General features: G+C 41.6%; 1 protein-coding gene across 4 annotated transcripts in view; it reads right to left on the bottom strand.

The window, feature by feature from the left end:
• The window catches only part of BTBD2 (BTB domain containing 2), a 277,215-nt gene that overhangs the window by 177,880 nt on the left and 73,474 nt on the right, over nucleotides 1–25,861 (bottom strand). For 3 of the 4 annotated variants that reach the window (XM_075863971.1, XM_075863978.1, XM_075863966.1), the window contains exon 2: nucleotides 8,277–8,396. The exons of the other annotated variant lie outside the window; for it this stretch is intronic. In XM_075863971.1, coding sequence (XP_075720086.1) covers nucleotides 8,277–8,396 — 120 coding nt within the window. The remainder of the gene's footprint in view (nucleotides 1–8,276; nucleotides 8,397–25,861) is intronic. 4 annotated transcript variants of the gene reach the window in all.

The following is a 25,861-nucleotide window of genomic DNA, read 5'->3' as shown; positions in this document are numbered from 1 at the left end:
TTTTGCATACATGACTTCGCACAAGAAAATCCCCAGTAGGCCAATTGGTGGTCCTTTCGTTCTGAGCCCTCCCATGGACCCAAACGGCAGTTTATCACCACAAATGGGGTATTGCTGCACTCAGGAGAAATGAAGCAACAAAATGGGGTATTTTGTTTCTTGTGAAAATAAGAAATTTTCAGCCAAAACTACATATTATTGGAAAAAATTAATTTTGTTTTAATTCCCAGCCCAATTCAAATAAGTTCTGTGAAAAAACTATGGGGTCAAAATAGTCACAACACCCATAAATGAATTCCTTGAGGGTTGTAGTTTCCAAAATGGGGTCACTTCTGGTGGGTTTCCATTGCTTTGATACCTCTGGGGCTCTGCAAATGCGACATGGCACCCGAAAACCAATCCAGCAAAATCTGGACTCAAACAAACACATGGCGCGCTTTTCCTTCTGAGCCCTCCCAAGGGTCCAAACGGCAGTTTATCACCACAAATGGGGTATTGCCGTACTAAGGACAAATTGGGCAACAAAATGGGGTATTTTGTTCCCTGTGAAAATAAGAAATTTTGATCACAAATGACATCTTATTGGAAAAAATGTCATTTTTTTCATTTTACAGCCCAATTCAAATAGGTGCTGTGAAAAAACTGAGCGGTCAAAATGGTAACAACAACCATAAATGAATTCCTTGAGGGGTGCAGTTTCCAATGGGGTCACTAGTGGGGGATTCCTACTGCTTTGGCACCTCAACACCTCTTCAAACCTGGCATGCTGCCTAAAATATATTCTAATAAAAAAGAGGCCTCAAAATGCACTAGGTGCTTCTTGGCTTCTATGGCTTGTGTTTTAGTCCACGAGCATACTAGAGCCACATGTGGCACATTTCTAAAAACTGCAGATCTGGACAATACATATTTAGTAGTGTTTCTCTGGTAAAACCTTCTGTATTACAGTAATTTTTTTTAATAAAATTGAAATTCAGCAAGAAAAAATGACATTTGCAAATGTCACCTCCACTTTGCTTTAATTCTTGTGAAATGCCTGAAGGGTTAAAAAAAACTTTCTAAATGCTGTTTTCAATACTTTGAGGGGTCTAGTTTTTAAAATGGGGTGTTTTATGGGGGTTTCTAATACATAGGCCCCTCAAAGCCACTTCAGAACTGAACAGGTACCTTAAAAAAAAGGCTTTTGAAATTTTCTTAAAAATATGAGAAATTGCTGTTTATGTTCTAAGGCCATTTTGCCCAGCCGGTTTGCAAAAGTTTTGCATCCGTGCCGGGCCGGGCAGATCTGGACAGTGATATCAGCGGCAACTCCTGAAGGGGAATCCCCATGTGTTCGGGGATTCCGCTTCAGGAGTTTCCCCTGATGTCACTGCCCAGATATGGACAGAGACATCAAGCGCTCTGTCTAGGAGCGGAATCCCCGAAAACACGGGGATTCCGCCACTTCAAGGAGCTAAAGTGCGGCTAGCACATAGCAGAGCTGGGAGATACCTCCCTGCTCTGATATAGTGCCGTCGCTACAGTAGTAGCAGCCGCAACAGCAGCAGCAGCTAGCGGCGCCATGGAAGGTGTCGCCGGGCCAGGGCGCTTTTAAAACAAGCAGGGGAAGGGAGCCAGCGCAGAGCTCCCTTCCACCTGCTGTACACCCCGGCCCTGCCACACAGTGTACAGCGATGCCATTCGTCCGAATGGCATCAACTCCTCCTCCTCACATTCACTCTGCGCTGTGAGGAGGAGGAGATAGAGCGCAAGCGCCGGAAAACCCGGCCATCACTCGGGACACATCTCGGTGATGGCCGTGTATTACCCGGCCCTATAGACTTCTATGGGAGCCGGGCGGCCGGGTACCCGGCCGAAGATAGAGCATGTCATATTTTTTGACGGCCGGTTTTCCCGGCCGTCAAAAAATCGGTCGTGTGAATAGCCCCATTAGGGGTCTATTATTCCTAATGCAGCCGGGTGCCGGCCGATTTATGAACGGCCGGGAAATCCTGTCGTGGGAATGAGGCCTAAGCCTTGTAATGTCCAAGAAAAATAAAAGAATGTTCAAAAAACAATGTCAATCTAAAGTAGACATATGGGAAATGTGAACTAGTAACTATTTTGGGTGGTATAACTGTCTGTTTTACAAGCAGATGCATTTAAATTCTGAAAAATGCTATTTTTTCAAAATTTTCTCAAAATTTTGCAATTTTTCACCAACAAACACTGAATATATCGACCAAATTTTACCACGAACATGAAGCCCAGTGTGTCACGAGAAAACAATCTCAGAATCGCTTGGATATGTTTAAGCATTCCGACGTTATTACCACATAAAGTGAAATATGTCAGATTTGAAAAATGGGCTCTGAGCCTTAAGGCCAAAACAAGCCTGCGTCCTTAAGGGGTTAAATAGCAACTGCAGCATTTAGGACTGAGTCTGTTTTGGCTTTCAGGACGAAGCCAATTTTTAAAATCGGACGTGTTAATATATGTGGTAATAACTTTGGAATGCTTTTACCTATCCAAGTGATTCTCAGATTGTTTTCTCGTGACATATTGTACTCTATGTTAGTGAAAAAATTTGGTTGATAAATTCAATATTTATTTGTGAAAAACACCAAGATTTGGAGAAAATTTCCCAAAATTTGCATTTTTATAAATATAAATGTATTTGCTTGTAAATCAGATCGTAACACCACACTAAATAGTTACTAGTTTACATTTCCCATATGTCTACTTTATGTTTGCATCGCTTTTGAACATTCTTTTATTTTTCTAGGACGTTACAAGACTTAAAACTTTAGGAGCGATTTATCATATTTTCAAGAAAATTTCAAAAGGCTATGTTTTCAGCGACCAGTTCAGTTCTGAAGTGGCTTTGAGGGCCTTATATATTAGAAAGTCGCCATAAATCACCCCATTTTGAAAACTGCACCCCTCAAAGTACACAAAACAGCATTCAGAAAGGGTTTTAACCCTTTAGGCGTTTCACAGGAATTAAATCAAAGCAGAGGTCAAATTTTCAAATTTAATTTTTTTTTTGCCAAAATTCATTTGGAATAAAAAAAAAATCTGTACCACAGAAGGTTTTACCCGAGAAATGCAACTCAATATTTATTGCCCAGATTCTGCAGTTTTTTAGAAATGTCCCACATGTGGCCCTAGTGTGCTAATAGACTGAAACACTGGCCTCCGAAGCAAAAAAGCACGTAGTGGACTTTGGGGCCTCATTTTTTTTTTCAATACATTTTAGGCACCATGTCAGGTTTGAAGAGGCCTTGCGGTGCCAAAACAGTAAATACCCCCCAAAAGTGACCCCATTTTGGAAACTACACCCCACAAGGAATTTATCTAGGGGTATAATTAGCATTTTGAACCCACAGTTTTTATGCTAAATTTATTTGAATTAGTATGTGAAGATGAAAATCTACTTTTTTTCTCCCGATTATAGCAATACCCCATATGTGGTAATAAACTGCTGTTTAGACCCACAGCAAAGCTCAGAAGAGAAGGAGCACCATTTGGATTTTGAATTTCTGATTTTGCTGGAATAGTTTTCAGTGCCGTGTCATGTTTGCAATGCACTGGAGACCCCCCAAAAGTGACCCCATTTTGGAAACTACACCCCTCATGAAATTTTTCTATGGATAAAGTTAGCATTTTAACTCCACAGTTGTTTTGCTGAATTCATTGGAATTAGTCTGTAAAGGTAAAAATTCTACTTTTTTTTTTGAAAAAAAGTAGCCATTTTTAATTTTTACAAGGAATAAAGGAGAAAAAGCACCCCAACATTTGTAAAACAATTTCTCCCGATTATGGAAATATGCCATATGTGGTAATAAACTTCTGTTTGGACCCACAGTGGGGCTTAGAAGGGAAGGAGCGCTATTTGGCTTTTGGAGCTCAAATTTAGCTGAAATGGTGTACCATAGAATTTGCAAAGCCCCTGAGAGACCAAGACAGTGGAAACCACACAAAAATGACCCCATTTGGGAAACTACACCACTTAAGGAATTGATCTGGGGTATATTGAGCATTTAGACCCCACAGGTCTTTTGCAGAATTTATTAGAATTAGGCCATAAAAATTAATATCAACATTATTTCCACTAAAATGTTGCATTTTTTTCAATTTCCCAAAGGATAAAGGAGGAAAAAGCACCCCAACATTTGTAAAGCAATTTCTTCCGAACACGGCAATACCCCACATTTGGTCATAAATGTTTTTTCATTAGAAAGTAATTAACCCTTTCCGGACTGATCCATTTTTGCTTTTTCTTATTCGTTTTTTCTCTCCCCGCTTTCCAGGAGCCATAACTTTTTTATTTTTCCGTCAATAGAGTGATGTGAGGGCTTATTTTTTGCGGAACGAGCGGTCGTTTATTGGCACCATTTTTTTGGTACATACATCTTTTTGAGCCCTTTTTATAATATTTTTTGGTAGAGCCAAGGTGACCAAAAAACAGCGATTTTGCCGGTTTAAATTCTTTATTTTTCACGGCGTTCACCAAGCAAGTTAAATAATGCTATATTGTAGTAGTTTGGACTTATACAGACAGAGCGATACCAATTTTGTTTATTTTTTTTTACATTACTTTAGAGAAAAATGTGAAAAGGTGTTTGTTTTTTTTTGGACTAAATATTTATTTCATTTTTTCCACTAATAATTTTCTTTTATTTTTACACATTTTATTAGTCCCCCTAGGGGACTTGAACCAGCAATTAGTAGAAAGCTGGTACAATACACTGCAATACTAATGTATTGCAGTATATTGTAATTTTTACAGGCTCCTGTAACAGCGCGATCGCTGTTCCTCTCTGTTAGTCCCGGGTGTCAGCTGTTACACACAGCTGACACCCGCAGCGTATGGCGCGGGCTCAGCGCGTGAGCCCGCTCCATACATCACCCCCCACACCACGACATGCTATTAAGTCGTGGTGCGTGAAGGGGTTAATGCGCAGCGGATGGTGCAGGGTGAAAATTGCAATTTTCCACTGATATGCCATTTTAGTGCACTATATGTTATGCCCAGTTTGTGCCACTGAAGACAAATACCTCATAAAATATTAACCGGGTTCTCCCGGGTATGGCGATGCCATATCTGTGGACGTAAACTGCTGTTTGGGCACTCTGTATGGCTCAGAAGGGAGGGAGTGGCATTTGGCTTCTGGAGCGCAGATTTAGCTTGGTAGTAGTTCTGTTTGGCGTTTTGCTGGTATTTCAGTTTATAATGTGGAGGCATATGTAAGCTGTGCGGGGTACAGTACATCAGGGGCATAATAAGAGGGTATAATAATGCAGTAAATAAAACTTACATTATATTATAATAGTTCAAACTTTTACAGACACAGAGATAGCAATTCTGTTTATTTACTATGACTTTAGGGGGAGATTTCACCACAACTAGAGTGATAAATCTTTTTCATCTACACATTACTATATATAGAGAAGAAAAGCAAAAAAAAACATGTGTTACTGGTCTTATAGAGAATGAGAACTTATAACGTGATAAACAGGTTGATCCCAACCAAGGTCCACCTACAAGATTTATGGATGTTATCCTCTCTAATTTATTTTGGCGTGGAACACAATGTAATTGACATTGCAGTACATAATGAAACAACATGTTTGATGCCTATTGTGCATGTCTCTTATATCACTTCCTTCCTTCTCTTCCACCCGCGAGGCGTAGCTAGATTCTCCAGCACCGGGGCAACGAGTCAGTTTGCCCCCCCCCCCCCCGAACCTCTTTCCCGACATCTCCTTCCCCTTGACATGTTTGTTTTCTCTACCAAATCAATGAGGTGTCATTATTTTACCACAAAATTTTATGTAACTCGAGCATAAAATAATTTGTAAATTTTACAAGCAATATAGTTCTATATACACAACACCAGAACCAAGCTCATTACATATATACAGCAACAGAACAAAGCTCATTACATATATACAGTGCCAGTACCAAGCTCAGTACATATATACAGCACCAGAACCAAGTTTAGTACATATATACAGCACCAGCACCGATACAGCTTAATTTAGTGCAACCCCTGCCGTATAGGTTTGAACTAAATTGTATAACTCCCAGCATGGCCCAAACAATGGTAGGGATATGCTGGGAGATGCTGTTTCACAAGATAAAATCATACCACCCATCATCTTGCTGCAGATCATACAGTGACTACAGTGCTGATTAGAGGCAGAATAAACATTTACATTAAGTGACTCACAGGTGACGTCAGATTCTATTTGTTATTTTTCTCTTTTTTTCTTAATCCGGTCCAGTCCTCTATGAATACTTCACCCGGTCACAACCCATTTCTGCAGTTTGCAACGAATATGTCTTCAGCTTCTCACTTTTCAAACATTTCTGCACCTATAAACAAAGATAAAATTCTCATGGTGCCAGACACTGTGCCCCTAAATAGAATAGTGCCATACACTGCACCCCTAATTATAATAGCACCATACACTATGTCCCACACACACACACACCACACCCCCAGTAGATAGTGCCCCCCATAGAGTCCCTGTAGATTGTGGCCTACATAGATCCCCTGTAGAGTGACCCCATAGAGCCCTTGTAGATAGCGCCCTACATATATCCCCTGTATAGTGACCCCCATAGAGTCCCTGTAGATAGTGCCCCATATACAGCCCCCTATAGTGCCCCATATACAGCCCCCTATAGTGTCCCATATATAGCCACCCCTGTAGATAGTACCCCCATATAGCCCCCTATAGACAGTGCTCCACATATAGCTCCCCCTATAGTGCTCCATATATAGCCCATCCCTGTATATAGCCCCCTGTAGATATAGCCCACACCTGTATAGTGTCCAACATATAGCCCACCCCTATAGATCGTGCCCTGCATATATCTTCTCCTATAAATAGTGTTCCACATATAGCCCACCCCTGTATATAGCCCCCCTGTAGATAAAGCCCACCCATGTATATAGCCCTCTGTAGGCGTAGCCCACCCCTGTAGTGTCCAACATATAGCCCACCCCTGTAGATAGTGCCCTGCATATATCTCCCCCTATAGTGCTCCACATATAGCCCACGCCTGTACATAGTGCCTCACATATAGCTTCCCGTCTAGTGCTCCATATATAGCCCACCCCTGTATATAGCCCCCCTGTAGATATAGCCCACCCCTGTATATAGTGTCCAACTTATAGCCCACCCCTGAAGATAGTGCCCTGCTTATAGCTCCCCCTATAAATAGTGCTCCACATATAGCCCACCCCTGTATATAGTGCCTCACATATAGCTTCCCGTCTAGTGCTCCATATATAGCCCACCCCTGTATATTATTTATTTATTTATTTCAGTTACTTATATAGCGCCAACATGTTACGCAGCGCTGTACAGAGGTCCTCTTTTTTTACTGTCCCCATTGGGGCTCACAATCTAAATTCCATATTGGTATGTTTTTTTAGTGTGGGAGGAAACCCACGCAAACACGGGGAGAACATAAACTCCATGCAGATGTTGTCCTTTGTTGGATTTGACCCCAGGACCCCAGCGCTGCAAGGCAATATAGCCCCCCTGTAGATATAGCCCACCCCTGTATATAGTGTCCAACTTATAGCCCAACCCTGCAGATAGTGCCCTGCATATAGCTCCCGCTATAAATAGTGCTCCACATATAGCCTACCGCTGTATATAGTGTCTCACATATAGCTCCCCCTATAGTGCTCCAGATATAGCCCACCCCTGTATATAGCGCCGACACATGTAGATAATGCCATTCATTCTTATTATGATTACAAAAAAAAAACCAACTTTAAATACTCACCTTATCCAGTTCCCGCACCATCCGGTGGCAATGCAGACCTGCTCTCTTCTGAGAATTGAAAGGAGCTGATTGGCAGGGCATTAAAACTTGCCGTCAATCAGCGCCTTTCAACGACGCAAGCGGCGCACATAAGTAATGGGCACTGAATGACTGGGCACATAACATACCCGGCCGTTCATCGTCTATAGTGCAGGAGGGGGCGGCGGCGGCTGGTTTCAGTAGCGCCACCACCCCCTCAGAAAGGCAGTAGGCTGCCGTCATGGACAGTGCGGCCCTGCCCCCCCCACCATCCCTCTTAGTTGCGCCCGGGGAACATGCCTCCCCCCTAGCTACGCCCCTGTCCTCCCTACTAAAAAAAAAAAGAAATTATACACTCAGTATTGAAATTGTACTGTTATCTCTTCAATAAAAGTTAAATATAAAGTTGGAAAAAAAAAAAAAAAAAGAGGAAACATGGTAAAAAAAAAGCAGTCTAAGAAGAACTTACTTCAGCAAAGCAAGAAAAGCAGCAGGTTCAACATCTGGCAATTCAATTTCTGTTGATGTTGTAGCCATGCCACCATTAAACATGGCATCAAAGACTGCACTTCCAACTGCCAAAACAAACCTAAGAAGTACAAAACATGCAGGTTAATACACATCCAAAAGATTTGCACGTTAAAATATTTTAAACCAATGCACTGCACACAAACACAAATGCAAAAGGTTTACGTGCCCACATACAGAGCGATAAGGCCTAATTGACATTTGCGTTGGAGGCTCCTTTAGAGGTCGCAGTGGCAGATTCCACCGAAAACAAGGCACCATGCTGCGATATTGTTTCCGGTAAATCCACAGACAGCCCAACGGAAGCCTTTAAAATCAATGGGTTCCGTAGGGGTGCCGGTTGTCTCCGTTATTCAAGGGACCCAGTTTTTCTAGCATTTTCGTTGTTCTGCTCCTCTGACGGAGCAGAACAACAGAATGCCGAACGCTAATGTGAACAGGGCCTTACACAAAGACATGTGATGTCTTTAAGTCAATTTACGTAAATATTTCTCTATGATCAATAGTATCAGGTGTCTTTTTTAAACACTTCACTCCATCACTCTCCAGATCTACTAAACTATGCTTTACAGCATTGTTCATAAATGTAATACAGAAATAAGTGATGGCAACACCACTCCTTTCTTATTAGGCCTTGTTTATTTCTGTTACTTTCTTTCTGTAAGGCCCCATGCACACGAACGTGTTTTTGCGGCCGCAATTCACCCGCAATTGCGGTCCCATTTATTTCTATGGGCCCCATGCACACGATCGTGGTTTCCACGGTCTGTGCATTGCCCGGGAGCCTGTCCAGGCTCTTTGAAATGAATGCACATGGCCATGTGCACAGCCCGCGATTTGCGGATGGCCCGCGGATGACAACGCAAATCATGGGCCGTGCACACTACTACGGTCGTGTGCATGATCCCTTACTGTACAGAAGTTGTCCAAAGTTGCTGTTCCCAGTGGGGCTCACGATCTAAACTCCCTACCTGTATATCTTGGAATGTCGGACGGCCTTAGGGGTGTGCAACCTGTGCCATTGCTCCAGCAGGTGCAAGGGAGCACTGCGCTGGCTCGCTTCCCCTGCTTGTATTTTTTCTCTATGGGGCATCACTACCGCTGTAGCAGCCACAGCGGCTACCAGCGACGACATCGGGCATGAGGGCACACGTGCCGCCCATAGAGATGGGCCCCCCCCATGGCCGGCTGCGACACCACATTTAATAGTATCTTAGTCCTTAGGACGCAAATACTATATACTAGCGCCACTGCAGCTCCCTGAAGGAGTGAAATCCCCGTGTGGCCAGGGATTCCACTCCTGGACGGAGCGCTTGATATCTCTGTCCATATATGGACAGTGACATCAGGGGCAACTCCTGAAGCGGAATCTCCGGTCACAGCGTCGGCAACTCTGTGGACAGAAATTCAGCTTCAGGAGTTGCCCCTGATGTCACAGTCCATATATGAACAGACATCAAGCCCTCTGTCCAAAAGCGGAATCTCCGGACACAGGGGGTTCCCACTCCTTCAGTGGCGATATCTACAGGAGGGGGACTAGCTATAAGGGGGCTGTGTGGCACTACCTACAAGGGGGCAGTATGGCACTACCTACAAGGGGGCAGTGTGGCACTACCTACAAGGGGGCAGTGTGGCACTACCTACAAGGGGGCAGTGTGGCACTACCTACAAGGGGGCAGTGTGGCACTACCTACAAGGGGGCAGTGTGGCACTACCTACAAGGGGGCAGTGTGGCACTACCTACAAGGGGGCAGTGTGGCACTACCTACAAGGGGGCAGTGTGGCACTACCTACAGAGGGCTGTGTGGCACTACCTACAGAGGGCATCTGTGAGTGGCGGGCTGATGGTCATTTTAGTAAGAATGGCGGGCTGATGGTCATTTTACTGAGTGGGGGGCTGATGCTCATTTTACTGTGAGTGGGGGGCTGATGCTCATTTCACTGTGAGTGGCGGGTAGATTTTTTTTTTTCCAGGGGTGCCTAGAGTCCGAAAAAGTTGGGAAACTCTGTACTAGGGTACAGGAACACGCCGGCCTACACAAGGATTCCGTCATCCGCGTTGTGGAGCAGCTGAGTTCGTCATGGGAACGGGGCCTAGGTGAGTACAATATTTTTTTGTTTGGGGGCACTGTCTACAAGGGGGGGCTGTATGGCTCGGTCTACAGGGAGGTGGAGGATCATGGCACTGTCTACAGGGAGGCTGTATGGCACAGTCTACAGGGAGGAGATGGGGGATTATAGCACAATCTACAGGGAGGCAGCATCTACAAGGGGGGTCTGTGTGTGGCAGCCAGGGGAAAGGGGCATTATACGGTGCGGAGGCCACTAAGCGGACATTATACTGTGTAGGGGCACTACAGGGGGCAATATACTGTGTGGCACAATTTAAGGACAAAATACTGTGTCCTTGAAGGGGTTATAATATATTATTAAATATTATACTGTATGGGGGCACTAAATGGATATTATACCGTGGGGGGCATTATACTTTTCTCTGGGGAATTTTTTTTTTATGATGGGGTGGGGTGGGGTGTGATAATTTCACACGGGACGCCATCTATCTTAAGGCCAGCCCTGTGTGGGAGGAAACCAGGAGTACCCCGGAAAAAAAACACGCAAACACGGGAAGAACATACAAGATTCATTCAGATATGGCCAGTGGTCATATTTGAACCTAGAACTCCAGTGCTTACCACTGAGCCACCATTTCTGCGACTGAAATATCCATTCCATACCTCTTAGGCCTCATGCACACGACCGTATTTTTTCCCACCCGTAAATACTGGCGTAAATACGGGTCCGGTGTCACACGTATTCCACCCGTTTTGCACCAGTATTTACGAACCCGTGCTCGTAAATATGGGTCCGGTGTCACACGTATTCCACCCGTATTTACGAGCACGTTTTTGGCGGCAAAATAGCACTGCACTAATCGGCAGCCCCTTCTCTCTATCAGTGCAGGATAGAGAGAAGGGACAGCCTTTTCTGTAATAAAAGTTAAAGAAATTCATACTTACCCGGCCGTTGTCTTGGTGACGCGTCCCTCTCTTCACATCCAGCCCGACATCCCTGGATGACGCGGCAGTCCATGTGACCGCTGCAGCCTGTGATTAACCTGTGATTGGCTGCAGCGGTCACATGGCCTGAAACGTCATCCAGGACGTCGGGCCGGATGTCGAGAGAGACGCGTCACCAAGGCAACGGGCGGGAGACCGGACTGGAGGAAGCAGGAAGTTGTCGGTAAGTATGAACGTCTTTTATTTTTTACAGGTTTATACTGATCGGTAGTCACTGTCCAGGGTGCTGAAAGAGTTACTGCCGATCAGTTAACTCTTTCAGCTCCCAGGACAGTGACTATTTACTGACGTCGCTTAGCAACGCTGCCGTAATGACGGGTGCACACATGTAGCCACCCGTCATTACGAGAGCTCCATAGACTTCTATGGACTGTCCGTGCCGTTATTACGGCCTGAAATAGGACATGTTCTATCTTTTTCAACGGCACGGGCACCTTCCCGTAAGAAAACGGGAAGGCACCCGTCGCCAATAGAAGTCTATGAGCCCGTTATTAGGGGTCGTAATTACGACCCGTAATAACGGGAGTTTTTACGGTCGTGTGCATGAGGCCTTAATGGGATTGTTTGTGGAGCACCTCCATGGAATGTATGGGTCAGTCACAGAAATTACTCCAACAAATTTGCAACGTGAAGTCACCCTAAGGCCTTGTTCACACAGTGAATATTTAATGCAGATTTTGCATGCATTTTTTTTTTTAAAACAAAACCAGAATTGGATCCAGGAGAGTTCACTTTAAAGCCCAGTTCACAAGAGTCAGCATCTGGATTAATGCTAAAAATGCCCCAGAGGGAGTTATTTCCCCCAGGAGGCTTTTGACCGCTTGCGGAAAAAAACAACAAGCGGCAAACCCTATCTTGGAGTGGCTATCGTCTCTGAACCTCCATTGAAATCAATGGGTAGCAGAAAAAAAAATGCCCCGCTTGTGCGAAGGTTTTTTTTGGCGCGGTTTTCGATTAACAACCACCTACGGTCGTTGCATTTGAATTATTTCAAAAACAGTCTAAAGAAACGCAGAAAAAAAACACGTTAAAGAAAGCTAACAAGTCAAAATCTGTCTTGAAAATCCTTATGGAATTTTGAAGCATTTTTTTCTGCCCGATGAAAACCTCCATATGAACTCACCATTCTGTTTAGGTTCCGTTCCTGGATTTGGCTTAAAAAATACATGTTAAAAATCTCCTGCTTGTGAACATCCCCTTATCTCCATTTTCCATTATTTACAGCTTCCACTTTGCATTTAACATGCAATAAAAATTACTTCTTTCTTAGTTTTTTCATGGAGGTGGGGGCTTTTTTTTTTTTTTTTTAGGAAACTTTATTATACTTAAATTGTCTTTTTTTTTAGGTCACCCCAGCATTATTGCCCGCCAGTTCTACAAAGCCTAATAGTTAGATGCTTACGGCAGACTTTTCTAAGGCTCCCGCTGCCACAATAAATCGCAGTACACTGATAGGGATCAAATTGCAGCGCTAGAACACCATAGCTATAATACCTTAGATCCTGCAGTCATTAGCGACCACAGCATCTAAGTGGTTAATCGATCATACATCAACATAACTCGTCTCCAATCAATGATCTGCACCCAAGGCTATTAGCAACAACCTGGGCAAAAGGATTGTACAGCGTATAGTGCTGCAATTGGATTCTAAAGCTCAGCCGTAGAAAGTTCCCAGAACGACCTCTGAAATAGCACTATAGTGCGGTCGTTAAGGGGGGTTAATAAATGGAAAAACAGAGAAAACAGATATGGAAAAGGACTTCGGAATATTAGTCAAAATTAAAGGAACAGTGTTACCACAATTTTTTTTTAAATATGTTAAAGATGTTAGTGCTTTATTAAAAACGTTTGGATTAATTTGTGTGTTTGTGTGTTACTTTTTCTTATTTTTACACTTTTTCTTCCCTATGGGGGCTGCCATTTTTTTTTCCATTTCTGTATGTGTCGATTAACGACACATACAGACATGGAATACGGCAGCTCTAGTCCCATAGGGACTGCGAACGGGGCCTGTTCCATCCACTAACATGTACGCCGCTGTGTGGGAACGGCGCATGCGCCGCTCCCACACAGTTCAATTTAAAATACGCGCCGTCCGGCGCCATTTTCCTGTGGACCGGAAGTCGCGGCCGGACAGTAAGATTACTACTTCCGGTCGCGGCTTCCGGACTTGTGCACATGGAGCAGCGGCAGCAGACGGAGCGGATGGACCGGAGGGAGTGGCGGCGACTGGAGCAGGTAAGGGATTTCTATGTAGGTTTGTGTTCAGTGTGTGTTTACTACTGTATGTAAACCTTCTACACTGTGTGTTAGCTCAAAAAATGGCGACACACAGTGTAGGAGGTTAGACCGTTCAAACCCCTCGTTTCTCCCGGCACTAGCCAGGATAAAGGAGGGGGGGATGCTGAGAGCTCACTAGAGCGAGGGCTTTTTACCCAATTTTGCAGCATAAAGCAATGTGGTTGCTTTACCACATGCAATGCTGCAATTTTGGGAATGGCTCCATCTAGTGACCAGCAATGGGAAATATTATAAATTAGAATCCAATTTATAATATTTCCTGACTCGTGAAAAAAATAAATAATTAGAACAATGTTTAATCACCTATACACTAATTGTTTAACTAAAAAAAACAAAAACATGTTTTGCTGGCAACACATTCCCTTTAAAGGGGTTGCCCAATTTATTTATTTTTTACATTTATTTGTAGAATAGTTTACAATATACGTATACTAGAAGTTCTGTTCACATACAATTCTTATTAGGGTATCTTCACATGCAGAATTTTCAGACGTATTTCAGGGTGTAAACACCTCGTAACATGCCTTAACCCCTTAATCACCAGCCTATTTTAAACCTTAATGACCAAGCCATTTTTTACGTTTTTCCATCGTCGCATTCCAAGAGCTATAACCTTTTTATTTTTGCGTCGACATAGCTGTATAAGGTCTTGTTTTTTGCAGGACAAGTTGTATTTTTTAATAGCACCATTTTGGGGGACATATTATTTATTGATTAACTTTTAGAAAAAAAACTGAAATTTTGCCACTCTTTTTCGCATCTTAAATCTACGCCGTTTACCGTGTGATATAAATAACACAATAACTTTATTCAGCGGGTTGTTACGATTGCAACGATACCAAATTTGTATCGTTTTTGTATGTTTTACTACTTTTACAGTAAAAAACACTTTTTTTTCCAAAATTATTTGTTTTTGTGTCTCCATATTTGAAGAGCCGTAACGTTTTTATTTTTTCGCCGATGCGGTTGTATGAGGGCTTTTTTTTTGCGGGAAGACTTGTAGTTTTTATTGGTACCATTTTGGAGTAGATGCGACTTTTTGATCACTTTTGATCACATTTTTTTAAAGTCAGGATTCACAGAAAACAGCAATTTTTCCATAGTTTTTTAATTACATTTTTTACCCCGTTCACCGTGCGGGTTAAATAATGTAATAGATTTATAGTCGGGGTCGTTACGGACGCGGTGATACCAAATATGTGTCACTTTTTAACTTTATTTAGTTTTTTTAATAGTAAAGCATTTTGTAATGGGAAAAGCTGGGTAGTCCTTTTTTTTCAAAATTAACTTTATTAAACTTTTTTTAAACTTTTTTACTAGTCCCACTAGGGGACTTTAATATGCGATTCTCCGATCGCTATTATAATACACTGCAATACTTTTGTATTGCAGTGTATTACTGCCTGTCCGTTTAAAACGGACAGGCATCTGCTAGGTCATGCCTCCGGCATGATCTAGCAGGCATTCGCTCCAGGCAGACCTGGGGACCTTTATTAGGCCCCCGGCTGCCATTGGAGACACAGACACTCGGCGATCGTATCGCCGGGTGTCAGTGGGATGAGAGGGAGCGCCCTCCCTCTCTCCAAAACCACTCAGATGCGCACGCTATTGTGCACCGCATCTGAGGGGTTAAACGGGTGAGATCGATACTGATATCGATCTCACACGGCAGAGCAGGGACGCTCCCAGCCCTCAGCTGCCTCTAGCAGCTGAGAGCAGGGGGATTTGACAATCCCTGCTCTGTTTACTTTATCCTGATGCAGTGCCGTAAAAAGGCATATGCATCAGAATAAAGCCCGTTAGTGGCCGCCGTTAAAAGACGTATTGGCGGTCACTAACGGGTTAAAAAGGCTACCTTACCTAAACGCCTACAAACATCTGCCCATTGAATTCAATGGGAAAAACTGCATTTAGTTCAGGTTGGGCATTTTTTTATGCCACGGTTTTAAAAAAACAGCTTATAAAAATAAGTAGCATGTCACTTCTTGAGCCGTGTTTTGGAGCGGTTTTTCATTTTTACATATCCTAACAGTGCGGTAAGCCCCTGCCTCTTCACAGTACACCGTGTGCACAATTATTAGAGAAGTGTATTTTTGAGGATTAATTTTATTATTGAACAACTACAGTGCTGTCGGTCAATCCAAAATGTTAATAAACCTCAAACCTGAAAATTTCAGAAAGTAAAAGTGAGGTTTTGGCTTTCTTATGAGAATATCTATGTGTGCATAATTATTGGGCAACTATCAGGCCCTATTCACATGACAGGGATTTTCCGCCGTGTGACGGACTTTTTTTGAACGTGTAGCACTACCTACAGGGGGGCTGTGTGGCATTACCTACTGGGGGGCTGTGTAGCACTACCTACAAGGAGGGCTGTGTGGCACTACCTACAAGGAGGGCTGTGTGGCACTACCTACAACGAAGCTGTGGCATTATCTAGAGGAAATTGTACAAATGAAATTCATCAGTTTTTTAAAACAGACGGGAAAAAACGAATGCAAAACGGGTCAAAATCGGCCATTAAAAAACGGAAACACGGCCCGTAACGGAAAACGGAACGGATGCAAAACGGCCGAGAAAAATGGACCAAAACAGCAGTTTTTATCAGCCGACACTCAGACCCTGTGGTGTGAAGAGCCTTAGTGTGCAGAATTATAATGTAACTAAATGAAAAAGGAACATTTTTCCATCTCACTTGTGTATTTTCATTTGTTAACGTCAGAATAATAATCAAAACTCAAAATGTACAAATAAACAGTTCTGACATTTCCAAAAAAAAAGATCAGTGACCAATATAGCCACCCTTCTTTTCAATAAGTCATAAGCCTTCCATCCATGGAGTCTGTCAGTTTCTAAATCTGTTGACGATCAACTTTTTGTGCAGCAGCAACCACTGCCTCCCAGACACTATTCAGAGAAGAGTACGGTTTAAATCTGCCGTTTAAGAAGGGCCCACAAGTTCTTAATAGGGTTTAGGTCAGATGAGGAAGGGGGCCATGTCATTCTTTCATCTTTAACACCTTTAATGGCTAGCAATGCAGTGGAGTACTTCGATGCATGCGATGGAGCATTGTCCTGCATAAAAATCATGGTTTTCTTGAAAAATGCAGACTTTTTCCTGTCCCACTGCTTGATGAAAGTGTCCTCTAAAAACTGGCAGTAGGTTTGGAAGTTGATTTTTAGTCCATCTTCAACACGAAAAGGTCCAACTAGCTCATCTTTAATAATACCAGCCCATAGCAGTACCCCACCACCACCTTGCTGGCGTCGGTGTCGAAGTGGAGCTCTGAGCCAGTTACAGGCCCATCCATCCGTGAATAATCCGTGAATAATCACGCTCATCTCATCAGTCCATAAAACCAGATATTTCTGGGCCCCGTCTTGACGTTTCAACTTTTGTGTCTTGTTCAGTGGTGGTCCGGTTTAAGGCTTCCTTACCTTGGCCATGTCTCTGAGCACTGAACACCTTGTACTTCTGGGCACTACAGGGAGGTTGCAGTTCTAGGAATATGACAGCACTGGAGGATCCAAGGTGGGTTCCTGGTCGCTTCACATTTGATTCTTCTCAAATCTTTGGCAGTTAATTTGCAGGGTTTTTTGTCAACACGTTTCTTGCGACCCTGTTGACTATTTGCAACAAAACATTTGATGGTTCTGTGATCACGCCCCAATATCTTAGCAATTTCAAGAGTGCTGCATCCCTCTGAAAGACTTAATTTTTTACTTTTCAGAGTCCGTTAAATCTCTTTTTTGGCCAATTTTGCCAGAAGAAAACAAGCTGCCTAATAATTCTGCACACCTTGATATAGGGTCATGATCTCCTTAGGCCACACCTGCCCTCAATACACAAATACACATCACCTGATATGCTTCAATCCAATAAAAAGTCAAGCTTATACAGCTTGGATTTGGAAACATGCATAAAAATGATATGGTCAAAATACTCACTTGCCTAATAATTTCACACAGTGTAGAATTGTATAACCCACTGATTAATCCTGTGTAATGCATCCATGAGCTATAACTTTCTTATTTTTCCATCGACATAGCTGTGTAAGTACTGTTTTTTTGCGGAACAAGTATTTTTTAACCCTTTCACGACCAAGGACGAAAATGAACGTCATGGTCGGCTGCTAGTTCCCGCACCATGACGTTCATTTTCGTCAGTATTTCAAACTGTCACTCTGTGTAAACACAGAGTGACAGACGCGCGCTGACAGCTGTCCTAGACAGCTGAGACATCAGTCTCGCCGGACAGCGGACCATCGCTGCTGCTTTTGGCAGTTAACCCCTTAAGTGCGGCGACGGATTGCCGTCGCCGCATTTAAGTGGTTTGAAGCACATCGGCAGCCCCCACGAAGTGATCGTGGGTGCTACCGATGCTTGTCGTGGCAATTGGAGGTCAAACAATGACCTCCGGGTTGCCATGTACGGAAGCCTCGGAGGAGCAGCCTCCTGCCGGTCCTCCGAGGCTTCCTGTCAGTGTGACTGTCACGTCACAATGACAGTTAGAGTACATTACACTACGTGTGTAGTGTAATGTACTCTAGCAGCGATCAAAGCTGCAAGACTAAATGTCCCCTAGTGGGACAAGTGAAAAAAGTAAAAAAAAGTAATAAAGGTTTTAAAAAAAAAGTGTAAAAATGAGTTTATAAGTTCTATAAACAAAAAATGCTTTTTTTTTCCTATAATAAGACTTTTATTATAGAAAAAAAATGAACACGTTAAAAAAGTACACATATTTGGTATCACCGCGTTCGTAACGACCCCAACTATAAAACTGTAATGTTATTTTTCCCGCACGATGAACACCCCCAAAAAAAATCAATAAAAAACGACGACAATCTTTTTTTTGGGTCACCACCGCTCCCTAAATAAATAAAAAGTGATCAAAAAGTCGCATGTACCCAAAAATAGTACCAATAAAAACTTCAATCCGTCCCGCAAAAAACAAGCCCTTACACCGCTTTTTTGACTCTCTGAATTTGACTCGCTTTGGCTCTCTGAATATGGTGACACAGAAAATTATTTTTTTATAAATAAGTGATTTTATTGTGCAAACGCTAAAAAAAAAAGGACCAAACCTATATACATATGGTATCGCCGTAATCGTACCAACTCACATAATAAAAGTAAAAATGTAATTTATAGCATACGATGAACGCCGCAAAAAGAAAACCTAAATTCAGATTCTTGTTTTTTGGTCAGGATTGCAAAAAAAATGAATAAAAAGTAAATCAAAAAAAAAAAAAATCGCATGTACCCCAAAATGGTACCAATGAAAACTACAGATTGTCCCGCAACAAATAAGCCCTCACACGGCTCCGGTGGTGAAAAATTAAAAAAGTCCTGGCTCTCAGAATATGGTGATGCAAAATGTGCAGAGTGTTTCACTGGATGAATACCAATGGGAATTTTTTGGTTAGAACCTAACCTTTAATGTGAGATTTATTTCTTTTTTTAAGCAATTTCAGATAGTGATACAATTGTATCCATAAGGTTCGTTCACTAGCGCTTGCGCACTTTACATTGACATATGTAATAAGTTCAGACAGGACAAGGATGAGATTTAAATGGTTAATACCATCACACTCTAGTATTTATAATTTATTTTAGCATTTTCCTGGTTTTTATTTATTTTTATATTTTTATATTTTTTTATAGTTATTCAAAAAATATTATGTTTAAATATTTTTGTTCCAAGCTGGGACCGGTACCCTCCTTGTCACAAGGTGTGTGCCAGGAACTGAAGCAACATGAGCAGCTGCTCTAGGAGTTCCTCTATATGAATCTCTTGTATTTCAGCTACTGCTGCTATAGAGATGTCTGTGCAGCTCTCTTATTAGCAAATCAGCTGCTTTATCAAGCCCAGTGTGTGCCAGTAGCTGATACAGCTTCAGCTGCTGCTGCTGTGGATTCCACTGTGAGGATCTCGTGTTTCGTGCTAGCAACTATGTCCACGTTTGATCATAGAATCAGTGCATTGTCTACACAGACCTCTGGAATGCCAGAAGGTCTAATCTATTAACTCTGTGAGCCCCTGATGAATTACTGCAGAGTTACTTATGAGTAAGGAAACGCGTAGGGCTAGATAACTACAGATAGGCAGGATTAGTGTGTTGCTAAACACGAGATCCTCACAGTGGAATCCACAGCAGCAGCAGCTGAAGCTGTATCAGCTACTGGCACACACTGGGTTTGATAAAGCAGCTGATCTGCTAATAAGAGAGCTGCACAGACATCTCTATAGCAGCAGTAGCTGAAATACAAGAGATTCATATAGAGGAACTCCTAGAGCAGCTGCTCATGTTGCTTCAGTTCCTGGCACACACCTTGTGACAAGGAGGGTACCGGTCCCAACTTGGAACAAAAATATTTAAACATAATATTTTTTGAATAACTATAAAAAAATATAAAAATATAAAAATAAATAAAAACCAGGAAAATGCTAAAATAAATTATAAATACTAGAGTGTGATGGTATTAACCATTTAAATCTCATCCTTGTCCTGTCTGAACTTATTACATATGTCAATGTAAAGTGCGCAAGCGCTAGTGAACGAACCTTATGGATACAATTGTATCACTATCTGAAATTGCTTAAAAAATGAAATAAATCTCACATTAAAGGTTAGGTTCTAACCAAAAAATTCCCATTGGTATTCATCCAGTGAAACACATATATTACTCAAGGGAAAAACCACGTATATTTACTATTGCACAGTGAATAAAATGTGCAGAGTATTCCAAAAGCGGATAAAATCGGGCGCCATTTATAAGTGCGACACCGGCCACACATCTATGAATTATTTATTTACCGCATTATTATACCCTCTTATTATGCCCTGATGTTCTCCGCACAGATTACATATGCCCCCACATTATAAACTGAAATACCAGCGAAACCCAAAACAAAACTACTACCAAGCAAAATCTGCGGTCCAAAAGCAAAATGGCGTCCCTCCCTTCTGAGCCCTGCAGCGTGCCCAAGCAGGAGTTTGCGCCAACATATATGGCATCGCCATACCCGAGAGAACCCGCTTAACGTTTTATGAGGTATTTGTCTTCTGTGGCACAAACTGGGCGCAACATATTATGCACTAAAATGGCATATCGGTGGAAACTTGCAATTTTCACTTTGAACCATCCGCTGTGCATTAACCCCTTTGCGCACTATGACTTAATTGCCCGTCATGGTGCGGGGGTTGATGTATGGAGCCGTCTCACGTGCGGAGGCCGCTCCATACGCTGCGGGTGTCGGCTGTGTATTACAGCTGACACCCGGGACTAACGGACAGGAACAGCGATCGCTCTGTTACAGAAGCCTGTAAGAACAACAATATACTGCAATACATTAGTATTGCAGTGTATTGTACCAGCGATCCAATGATCGCTGGATCAAGTCCCCTAAGGGGATTAATAAAATGTGTAGAAGAATTATAGTTAGTAGTGAGATTTTTTTTTTTTAAAGTAAAAAAAAACAACACCTTTTCCAATTTTTCTTCTAAAGTAATGTAAAAAAAATGAACAAAATTGGTATCGCTACGTCCGTAAAAGTCCGAACTATTACAATATACCATTATTTAATTTGCACAGTTAACACCTATTTAATTTGCACAGTTAACACCTTAAAAAAAAATTATAATTGAAACCGCCAAAATCACTTTGTCACCTTAGCTCTAAAAAAAAAATGTAATACAACTTTTTAATCACTTTTTATGTACCAAAAAATGGTGCCAATAAAAACTGCAGCTCCTCCCGCAAGAAATAAGCCCTCACACTGCTCTATTGATGGAAAAATAAAAAAGTTATGGCTCTTTGAAAGCGGGGAGTGAAAATCTAAAATAAGAAAGCAAAAAATGGATCAGTCCTGAAAGGGTTAATTAATTTCTAATGAAAAAACGTATGACCCCATGTGGGGTATTTCCGTACTCGGGAGAAATTGCTTTATAAAAAATGGTTGTTTTTTTTTCCTCCTTTATCCCTTGTGAAAATGAGAAAATTTTGCGCCCTAATTCTAATAAACTCTGCAAAAGTCCCGTGGGGTCTAAATGCTCACTATACCCCTAGAAAAATTCCTTGAAGGTTTTTCCAAAATGGGGTCACTTTTAGGGGGGTTTCCACAGTTTTGGTCCTTCCAGTGCATTGCAAATGCGACATGGCACCGAAAACCATTCCAGCAAAATCAGAAATCCAAATGGCGCTTCTTCCCTTCTGAGCCCTGCTGTGGGTCCAAACAGCAGTTTATTAACACATATGGGGGGTATTGTCGTATTCGGGAGACATTGCTTTACAAATGTTGGGGTGCATTTTCTTCGTTATTCATTGTAAATATTAAAAATTTCTATGTTTCAGAAAAAAGCGCATTTTAATTTTTACAGACTAATTCCAATATATTTAGCGAAAACCCTGTGTGGTCAAAATGCTAACTATAACCCTAGATAAATACCTTAAAGGGTGTAGTTTTCGAAATGTGGTCGTTTATGGGGAGTTTCTATTGTTCTGGCAGCTCAAAGCCTCTCCAAATGTACAGTGGGGCCTAAAACATTTTCAAGCAAAATATGAGTCCTGAAAGCCTCCGGGTGCTTCCGTCCTTTTGGGCCCTGCCGTGTGTCCAGGCAGCGCATTAGGGCCACAATTTGGGTATTTTTGAAAACAGGAGAAACAGGGCGATAGATTTTGTGGTGTGTTTCTTCATTCTCATTGTCGCTTTACAAAGAAATCGGTCTTCAAACTGATACTTTTATGAAAAAAAGTGAAATAATTTTTTTTTTCACCTGCTATGTATTACATTTTGCAAAAAACTGTGGTGTCAAAATACTTACTATACCCCTAGATAAATACCTTAAGGGGTCTAGTTTTCTAAATGGGGTCATTTGTGGGGGTTTCCATCACTCTGAGACCTATGAGCCTCTGAAAACCTGGCTTGGTGCAGGAAAACAAAATGTACTTCAAAATTTATAACATTATTATTCAATTTGTAAGTCCTCTAAATTGCTGAAAATTTATTTTATTTTTTCAAAAGTGCTGAGTAAAGAGATGGAAATATATATTTAATTAAAAAAAATTGTACAGTATGTGTGTACTTATGTGACATATTACATAGTTACATAGTTAGTACGGCTGAAAAAAGACACATGTCCATCAAGTTCAACCAAGGGAAGGGAAAAGGGAAGGAAAAATTTCTACACATAGGAGCTAATATTTTTTTGTTCTAGGAAATTATCTAACCCTTTTTTAAAGCCATCTACTGTCCCTGCTGTGACCAGCTCCTGCGGTAGACTATTCCATAGATTCACAGTTCTCACTGTAAAGAAGCCTTGTCGCCTCTGCAGCTTGAACCTTTTTTTCTCCAGACGGAGGGAGTGCCCCCTTGTTTTTTGAGGGGGTTTTACAAGGAACAGGATTTGACCATATTTTTTGTATGTGCCATTAATATATTTATATAAGTTAATCATGTCCCCCCTTAGTCGTCTTTTTTTCAAGGCTAAATAGGTTTAATTCTTTCAATCTTTCCTCATAACTTAAATTCTCCATGCCCCTAATTAGCTTCGTTGCTCTTCTTTGTATTTTTTCCAACTCCAGGGCATCCTTTCTATGAACTGGAGCCCAGAACTGGACTGCATATTCTAGATGAGGCCTCACTAATGCTTTGTAAAGTGGCAATATTACATCCCTGTCCCGTGAGTCCATGCCTCTTTTAATACACGACAATATCCTGCTGGCCTTTGAAGCAGCTGATTGACACTGCATGCTGTTATTGAGTTTATGATTTACAAGTACACCCAGATCCTTCTCAACAAGTGAATCCGCCAGTGTAGCTCCCCCTAGGACATATGATGCATGCAGGTTGTTGGTACCCAGATGCATAACTTTACATTTATCTACATTAAACTTCATCTGCCAAGTGGACGCCCAAACACTTAGTTTGTTTAAATCTGCCTGTAATTCATGAACATCTTCCATAGTCTGAACTATATTGCATAGCTTGGTGTCATCTGCAAAAATAGAAATAGTGCTATTAATCCCATCCTCTATATCATTAATAAATAAGTTGAATAATAGGGGTCCCAGAACTGAACCCTGGGGTACACCACTTATAACCGGTGACCATTCAGAGTAGGAATCATTGACCACAACTCTCTGGATACGGTCCTTGAGCCAATTCTCAATCCAATTACAAACTATATTTTCTAAACCTATAGTCCGTAATTTACCCATTAGGCGTCTATGGGGGACAGTGTCAAATGCCTTTGCAAAGTCCAAAAACACTAAATCCACAGCGGCCCCTCTGTCTAGACTTCTGCTCACCTCTTCATAAAAACAGATTAGGTTAGTTTGACAACTTCTGTCCTTAGTAAAACCGTGCTGGCTGTCACTTATAATGCTATTTATTGACACATAATCCTGTATATAGTCCCTCAATAGCCCCTCAAACATTTTCCCCACGATGGATGTTAAGCTTACTGGTCTATAATTACCCGGGGAAGACATAGAGCCCTTTTTGAAAATAGGCACCACATTTGCCCTGCGCCAGTCCCTTGGCACTATACCAGTCACTAGAGATTCTCTGAATATTATGAAAAGGGGGACAGAAATAACTGAACTAAGCTCTTTAAGAACTCTAGGGTGTAACCCATCTGGTCCCGGGGCCTTGTGCACATTTATTTTATTTAATTTAGCTTGGACCATCTCTACATTCATCCAATTCAGTATATCAACTGATATATTAACAGCACTGGCACCGGCTACATCAGCTGTTCCTTCTTCAGTTGTATATACAGAGCTAAAGAACCCATTTAGTAACTCTGCCTTCTCTTGATCCCCTGTGATCAACTCCCCATTACCATTATCTAGGGGTCCCACATGTTCAGACCTGGGCTTTTTTGCATTTATATGCTTGAAGAATTTTTTGGGATTTGTTTTACTATCCTTGGCCACCTGCCTTTCATTTTGTATTTTTGCTAATTTTATTACATTTTTACAGATTTTATTAAGCTCCTTATATTTTACAAAGGCTACAGCTGTACCCTCAGATTTGTATTGCAGTTAAAAATAGGGAAAAATTGTAATTTTGACAAAATTTCTTCAATTTTTTTATTCATTTCCGCAAATTATATCAGTCTACTTTTACCACTAAAATAAAGTACATGTGACGAAAAAACAATGTCAGAATTACTTGGATATTCAAAACTTTCAGAGTTATTCTCTGATAAAGTCAGACATACCAGATTTGACAAATCTGGCTTGGTCATTAAGGTACAAACAGGCCCGGTCATTAAGGGGTTAATAGCAACATTTTGGGGTAAATATAAGGGCTGAAAAAAAAACAAACAGCAATTCCGCCATTGTTCTTTGCGTTTTAAATTTACGCCGATCTCGCTGGCTGAAGCCAATTATAAAGTATTTTTACAATGGTATTTAGTTCCCTCTAGACTGGCAAAGATGTTCCCTTCCTCATCTTCTTGCTTTAGAGATTGTGGATATGTGGGATTGTCCAAAGGTTAACCGGTTTTTGAGATGAATCTTTAACATGTTATATTCTATAAATCAGATTAACTTCAAACTTTACCCGTCACAGGCATTACTTAATGAGACCATCCCAGGATTATCAAAGGCCTCTCACAAATTTATATCCTTTCTTTTCCTGGCAGCTATAGCTACATCCTGAAAAATACTGTAATTCCTCTTCACCTGGTTAAGACTAAACTGAATTGGATTATGGTCAATGACCATTTACACTAAATGGTCTCAGATAAAGAAAAGTTCTTCCTTCAAGTTTGGCAGCCATGGCTCAGTTATCTTGGGATGATCTCTTAGGTTCATTTTGCATAGAAGACATTTGACCCCCTTTCCCCTACCTCCCCCCCCCCCTCTTTTCCCCTTTTCCCTCCCTTCGATTTATAATTTTTTGTACTGTTGCAATATACTGAATATACTTGTTTGTCATGAGTCCATTTCTGGGGTTTGACCCCCTGATGCTGATTGCATTGTTTGATGTGAAGTTTATCTTTTCTTGAAAATCTTCAATAAAAATAGTTTTTTTTATGGTTTTTCTACTTTTGCGCAATAAAAACACTTCTGAACTAAAATTATTTGTTTTTGCATGGTCTTATTTTTCTGTCAATGTAGTGATATGTTGGCTTGT

Source organism: Rhinoderma darwinii, chromosome 1 (genome assembly GCF_050947455.1).
Source record: "Rhinoderma darwinii isolate aRhiDar2 chromosome 1, aRhiDar2.hap1, whole genome shotgun sequence".
NCBI lineage: Eukaryota > Metazoa > Chordata > Amphibia > Anura > Rhinodermatidae > Rhinoderma > Rhinoderma darwinii.
This window is presented reverse-complemented; position numbering and strand designations above follow the sequence as displayed.